Below are 7,404 nucleotides of genomic sequence, written 5' to 3'. Positions count from 1 at the left end.
TCAGTGTGCATATGTGCATACATCTGTGTGTGTATGTGCGTTCACACCCGTGTGTGTGTGTGTGTGTGTGTGTGTATGTGTGTGTGTGTGTTCCTTACTACTATATCTCAGTGGACCAGACTCGGGCTCAGCTTGGACAGTGAGGCTGTTGATTTGCTGACAGAGAGCCTGCCTGGTCACAGAACATGAATCATTTAGTCACCAGAGCAGCCCTGGAAATGTCACGTCTCATCACGACGCACCATGCCTCAGTGCCCCAGTAGCTTCACTGTTTACATTACAGCAACCTGAGTTAAGAGGAAGAAGACTTGAGTAAAGAGATAAACTGAGATTTGTTGCGTCAGGGTTGTTGTTCCTGCAGGATCGGGGGGATACTGACACTATCAAGGCCCAACCCAGTGACTGTGCTGAGAGAAAATACATAACATATCAAAGCTTATTTTAAGTCTCTTGATTCTTCTAGTCTCTTGATTCCTCTAGTCTCTTGATTCCTCTAGTCTCATGATTCCTCTAGTCTCTTGATTCCTCTAGTCTCTTGATTCCTCTAGTCTCTTGATTTTTCTAGTCTCTTGATTCCTCTAGTCTCTTGATTCCTCTAGTCTCTTGATTTTTCTAGTCTCTTGATTCCTCTAGTCTCTTGATTCTTCTAGTCTCTTGATTCCTCTAGTCTCTTGATTCCTCTTGATTTTTCTAGTCTCTTGATTCCTCTAATCTCTTGATTCCTCTAGTCTCTTGATTCCTCTAGTCTCTTGATTCCTCTTGATTTTTCTAGTCTCTTGATTCCTCTAATCTCTTGATTCCTCTAGTCTCTTGATTCCTCTAGTCTCTTGATTCCTCTAGTCTCTTGATTTTTCTAGTCTCTTGATTTCTCTAGTCTCTTGATTTCTCTAGTCTCTTGATTTTTCTAGTCTCTTGATTTCTCTAGTCTCTTGATTCCTCTAGTCTCTTGATTCCTCTTGATTTTTCTAGTCTCTTGATTCCTCTAGTCTCTTGATTCCTCTAATCTCTTGATTCCTCTAGTTTCTTGATTCCTCTAGTCTCTTGATTTTTCTAGTCTCTTGATTCCTCTAATCTCTTGATTCCTCTAGTCTCTTGATTCCTCTAGTCTCTTGATTCCTCTAGTCTCTTGATTTTTCTAGTCTCTTGATTTCTCTAGTCTCTTGATTTTTCTAGTCTCTTGATTTCTCTAGTTTCTTGATTTCTCTAGTCTCTTGATTTCTCTAGTCTCTTGATTCCTCTTGATTTCTCTAGTCTCTTGATTCCTCTAGTTAAGCTTATTGAAATCAGTTTTGAAGTCAAACTGTGGCCTGATTCTATTATTTTCTTGGTCACCCAGTTCCTGTCAATCCAATTTCCTTCCTTATCTGAGTTTTACCCTAACTGACCCGACTTCTAAAAAATGCTGACTTGACCTTGACTGTCAGATGGGAAACTAACAGTCTGAAAGACATCGTAAGCAAAATGTATTTTGTAGTGCTTCCATTCCTCTAGGACCAGGTTTCAAGAACAAGATTAAGACTGCTCCTGAATTTAAAATGATTCTGAATAGGCATTTTAGTCCAGGACTAGACTTAATCTGAGCTGAGAAAAACAAGTTTGACTTGAAAGCATATTTCTGTGTTGTGTAAGCAGGGTCTTTCCAATAAAGCAGCCCCATTTAGAAAGTAACAAAACATAGAATTATCCAACATACATCACAACAAACACTGAACACTTCTTAATTAACTTATTCAGAATCTTTATTACAAGATATTAGGCTACAGTACAAATCAGTAAGATCATAGTACAGTACAGTACAGAACAAGTTATGTAGTATTAAGAGGGTTCTGGAGGTTAGTCATTCAAAGCTGTGTACCAGGTGTTCCAGAATACACTAAGATCATCTTTAGAACGTTGCCATGCATCAAACCATTTCTGCCATGCATCAACCCATTTCTGCCATGCATCAATCCATTTCTGCCATGCATCATCCATTTCTGCCATGCATCAATCCATTTCTGCCATGCATCAATCCATTTCTGCCATGCATCAATCCATTTCTGCCATGCATCAATCAATTTCTGCCATGCATCAATCCATTTCTGCCATGCATCAATCCATTTCTGCCATGCATCAATCCATTTCTGCCATGCATGTGTTGGTAAATTCAGTGGTAAGAAATAGCCCTGAACAATGGCAACAACCGAAGAAGAACAAAATGTCTACAGTTATAACGTATAGAAAGCACAACATAAACAACCAAGTGGTCTGCTTATCCCTCATGATATTTGGCACACACGATAATGCGCAATGCGATAGAAATAGTTTATCAATAGGGGAGGGTGTACAGTTATATTTAACAATCCAGACATAAGCCTCTTGGAACGTTACAAACATGTGATGTACAGTCCTGTATAATGTGTATAAATGACTCTATAGCTGCAAAAACTGATCAGGCGACATAAAAATTCATAAGAAGTAAAAAAGGAGAAATCGCTTTCATTCATTCTGTCATCGTAATTCTCTACATACAAAAGTGTCCCTCAGTCAGGCCTTGAGCACTGGAAAATACGTATCCAAAGGGTCAGTAAATAAGGTATCTTTATACAGACACGTTATGTTAGATTACAACAAACCATTTCACGCTTCTTTTCTCCTCTGTGCAACAAAACGCTAGCCTGATTCCCAGATCTGTTTGTGCTGTCTTGACAACTCTCTATCACTCATTGTCACACCAAACATGACAATTCCATAAGGAGTTGACAAGACAGCAGGAACAGACTGGCGCCCAGGCTAACAGAACGTGGGGCTACCATTTCTTATTTACACGTTTCCTATATTATTTGTTTGCACTCGTCGTCATAAGAATCAAGAGCAGAAAGAATGGTTATGTAATATCGTACGGTTTGATTGATATAACAATGTGTGCTTTAGTTAAGTAGATCATTTATACTCTTCCTTCCCTGATTTCTGTGAAGGTTCGACAGCATCGTCTCTTTCTACCGCTGGAACCTTAGATTCATCCTCTTCCTCCTTCATCATCCTCTCCTGGTTACATGGTTTAGACGCTCCAAACATACTGTAAACACACCTGATTCTACTAATCACCTGCTACCCAGGACCTTGACTGGCTGAAAGACCCTTTCTACACGGCTACATTTGTTGGCTGCCTGCTTAGGAGTTTTGATTGTACGACCAATGGTTGACTAGTGTAAAAAAAGTGTAGGGCTGGAGCAAAAGCCTGCTGCTCACTCAGTAGCTCTCCAGGTGGATGGTTGGGTCATTCCTGTTTTAGAAGAGTTCTGTGGGCCTAAACCCTGGATGATAGAATTCACCTATTTCACCTGGGCCTCTGTCTCAACCTCTGTCTCCACCTCTGTCTCTGTCGCCACCTCTGTCGCCACCTCTGTCTCTGTCTCCACCTCTGTCGCCACCTCTGTCTCTGTCTCCACCTCTGTCGCCACCTCTGTCTCTGTCTCCACCTCTGTCTCCATCTCTGTCTCTGTCTTTATCTCTGTCTCCACCTCTGTCTCTGTCTCCACCTCTGTCTCCACCTCTGTCGCCACCTGTCTCTATCTCTGTCTCTGTCTCCACCTCTGTCTCCATCTCTGTCTCCACCTCTGTCTCTGTCGCCACCTCTGTCTCCATCTCTGTCTCTGTCTCCACCTCTGTCTCCATCTCTGTCTCTGTCTCCACCTCTGTCTCTGTCTCCACATCTGTCTCCATCTCTGTCTCTGTCTCCACCTCTGTCTCCATCTCTGTCTCCACCTCTGTCTCTGTCTACACCTCTGTCTCCACCTCTGTCTCCATCTCTGTCTCCACCTCTGTCTCCATCTCTGTCTCTGTCTCCACCTCTGTCTCTGTCTACACCTCTTTCTCCATCTCTGTCTCCACCTCTGTCTCCATCTCTGTCTCTGTCTTCATCTCTGTCTCTGTCTCCGCCTCTCTCTGTCTTCATCTCAGGCTCAGTCTCCGCCTCTCTCTCCGTCTCCGCCTCTCTTCATCTCTGTCTCTCTGTCTCCGCCTCGGTCTTCATCTCTGTCTCCGCCTCGGTCTTCATCTCTGTCTCCGCCTCTCTTCATCTCTGTCTCCGCCTCTCTTCATCTCTGTCTCCGCCTCGGTCTTCATCTCTGTCTCTCTCTCTCCGTCTCCGCCTCTCTTCATCTCTGTCTCCGCCTCTCTTCATCTCTGTCTCTCTCTCTCCGTCTCCGCCTCTCTTCATCTCTGTCTCCGCCTCTCTTCATCTCTGTCTCCGCCTCGGTCTTCATCTCTGTCTCCGCCTCTCTTCATCTCTGTCTCCGCCTCGGTCTTCATCTCTGTCTCTCTCTCTCTGTCTCCGCCTCTCTTCATCTCTGTCTCCGCCTCGGTCTTCATCTCTGTCTCTCTCTCTCTGTCTCCGCCTCTGTCTTCATCTCTCTCTCTGTCTTCATCTCTCTCTCTGTCTTCATCTCTCTCTCTGTCTCCGCCTCTGTCTTCATCTCTCTCTCTGTCTCCGCCTCTGTCTTCATCTCTCTCTCTGTCTCCGCCTCTGTCTTCATCTCTCTCTCTCTGTCTCCGCCTCTGTCTTCATCTCTGTCTCTGTCTTCATCTCTGTTTACGCCACTCTCTGTCTCCGCCTCTCTCTTCATCTCTGTCTCTCTCTCTGTCTCCGCCTCTCTCTTTATCTCTGTCTCTGTCACTGTCTTCATCTCTGTCTCCGCCCCTCTCTTTATCTTTGTCTCTGTCACTGTCTTCATCTGTCTCCGCCTCTCTCTTTACCGCTGTCTTCATCTCTGTCTTCGCCTCGGTCTTCATCTCCGCCTCTGTCTTCATCTCTCTGTCTCCGCCTCTCTCTTTATCTCTGTCACTGTCTTCATCTCTGTCTTCATCTCTGCCTCTGTCTCGATCACTCTCTCTGTCTTCATCTCTCTGTCTGTCTCTGCCTCTGTGTCCATCACTCTCTCTGTCTCCACCTCTGTCTTCATCTCTCTGTCTGTCTCCATCACTCTCTCTGTCTCCGCCTCTGTCTTCATCTCTGTCTCTGTCTCCATCTCGGCTGCTTCCCCATCCTGCCAGTATAAGTCTCAGGAGATCATCACGAGGACTGGGAGAGAGAGGAGATGGGACTGGAAGTGCTTGCTGCCACATGGGGTAAAAGTGCTTATATACAGTGTCTTTGGATCAAAACTGCAAATATCAAATAGAAAACGAGAATCAATGTCCTTCCGGGGGGTGATGTGTTTAAGCCTCTGTCTGTGTTTTCTCTGTCCCGTTTTTTAGCGCCTCGTCAACGCCGTTCTCGTCCTCGACAACTGTGGAGAACATGGAAGAGATGAGGAGGAGGAAGGAGGGTTGGCACGTTATCACATCTAAGAATCTAATATTTCATTGATATGAATGCATGGAACTCATGCACTAGGCTACAGCACGGAAGTAGAGAGAGCGAGATGGTGTGTGTGTGTGTGTGTGTGTGTGTGTGTGTGTGTGTGTGTGTGTGTGTGTGTGTGTGTGTGTGTGTGTGTGTGTGTGTGTGTGTGCGTGTATGTATGTGTGTGTGTGTGTGTGTGTATGTGTGTGTGAGCATGTTTTGGAAGTGTTGCATGTGCTACGTTTATTTAATTGGTCATGCACGACACACACACACACATACACACACACACACACACACACACACACATACATACACACACACACACACACACACACACACACACACACACACACACACACACACACATACACACACACACACACATACACACACACACACACACACACACACACACACACACACACACACACACACACACACACACACAAGAATAAGAGACACATCCAGAAAATATTCTAGAATTCTCTAGAATCCCAGCATGCATGTTGGTTGGAACATTCAGTAGAACAGCTCGACAACACGTGTACCAACAGGCATTTAACAGTGCAAGCACTGCGCATCCAAACATGTGTTGCAATGTCAACAGAACTGTTAAAATCCATTGATCCCAAACCATAGTCATCAGAATACAGTCATGGAATGCGATAGCCAACTGTGCGTCACGGGGAGATGGTGAATAGATTCGACTTCCCATTGAATTGCACATACCATTATTTCCCATCCCACGATCTGAATATGAACATAGAAGACATCCCCATAACACAACTGATAATGCTTTGATGGTCATAGGTACCTCGTTTGCTTCTGCCTATCTGTCCAAGTTTGGGTGGGCGTTTTCCTCCCTGCGAACCGCTGAAGAAGTTGTTGGTGTCTTGGAGGCGACAGGTGAAGGAAAGGTGTCCCTCGTCATCCTCATTTCCATAATGACTCATTTTGTCTTGTAGTACTTCCGACATGTCCAACTGCGTCTCAATTATCAACCAAGGTGCACAAACGAAAACAAAATGAACCTCCGCTCGACGTCTACGTCCACTATGGTGGCGTTATAACCGCTTATGCACGCTTATAACGCAGGAGAAAAACAATGTAACGTTAACCAAGGCTACTATCTGGCTGCCCAGTCCTGCTGTCTGTTTACCTCGAAGGCACGTGTCTCGTCTGGTGCGCAACCAAACGCGATTGATCCAAATGGATTTTTTTTTTAAACGCTCAATTTCTACTTTCGGGAAGCTTCGGCAACATTATTCAAATGTTCCAGTGGGTTCTACTGTGCGTATTGTTCTGTAAACGCGGGGCGCATGGATATTGCCACCGTGGTACGCCTTCTAGCTAGAAGAACGGCTGGAGCGCCGCACGGAAAGTCTGAGGAATAAATGCAAATTGGGGAGCGCTGCAAAACATGGATCCCGCGGGCGGAGGGAGGGAGGGAGAGCAGAGAGAGAGAGAGAGAGGTAGAGCAGAGCAGGTGGTGCTGCAGACCACAGCCGATCCAGAACGGAGAAGATTCCAGTTTGGACCGACTGACTGATGGATGGACTGATGTTACATCCGTACGCCGTGATCTAGCTGGAATCGCAATCAAATTCAATCACATGTATTTATAAAGCCCTTCTTACATCAGCTGATGTCACAAAGTGCTGTACAGAAACCCAGCCTAAAACCCCAAACAGCAAGCAATGCAGGTGTAGAAGCACGGGGGCTAGGAAAAACAATGACACTGGAATATGATTTTATTGTAGGCTATATGGTGAATATGGTCGACTGGAAGACAAAATATTGAGCTATACATTATTAATGCATTTTCATCGACGTATTAAATAGGCTAAGTAAGAAAGAAGATGATTCACATTTTGGAAATGTAAATTAAACATTGTCTTTTTAATCCAGAGAATTGTAGGCCTACTGAGATTTTTGGCTGATTTAAAATCGATGTTGAGCTGGTGTACTGTACAGGCCTTGTCACTGTATTTTTCCCACTAGTGTGTGATGGCCTATATTGATCTATAGTTGTTCTTCCCGTCGTGCTGTGTAGCCTAATGCCTTGTGTTACAGCA

General features: G+C 44.7%; 1 protein-coding gene across 1 annotated transcript; it reads right to left on the bottom strand.

Moving 5' to 3' along the window:
- Positions 1-4,926: 4,926 nt before the first annotated feature.
- Positions 4,927-6,702, bottom strand: camk2n1 (calcium/calmodulin dependent protein kinase II inhibitor 1). Its single transcript, XM_038967967.1, has 2 exons — positions 6,144-6,702; positions 4,927-5,270 (listed from the first exon to the last, which is right to left on the bottom strand). The coding sequence occupies exons 1-2, from the start codon at positions 6,304-6,306 to the stop codon at positions 5,200-5,202; spliced, it is 234 nt and encodes a 77-aa protein (XP_038823895.1). The 5' UTR covers positions 6,307-6,702; the 3' UTR covers positions 4,927-5,199.
- Positions 6,703-7,404: the final 702 nt, after the last annotated feature.

This window comes from Salvelinus namaycush, chromosome 2 (assembly GCF_016432855.1).
Source record: "Salvelinus namaycush isolate Seneca chromosome 2, SaNama_1.0, whole genome shotgun sequence".
Lineage (NCBI taxonomy): Eukaryota > Metazoa > Chordata > Actinopteri > Salmoniformes > Salmonidae > Salvelinus > Salvelinus namaycush.
Note: the sequence above shows the minus strand (reverse complement) of the source record. Positions and strands in the feature narration are given on the sequence as shown.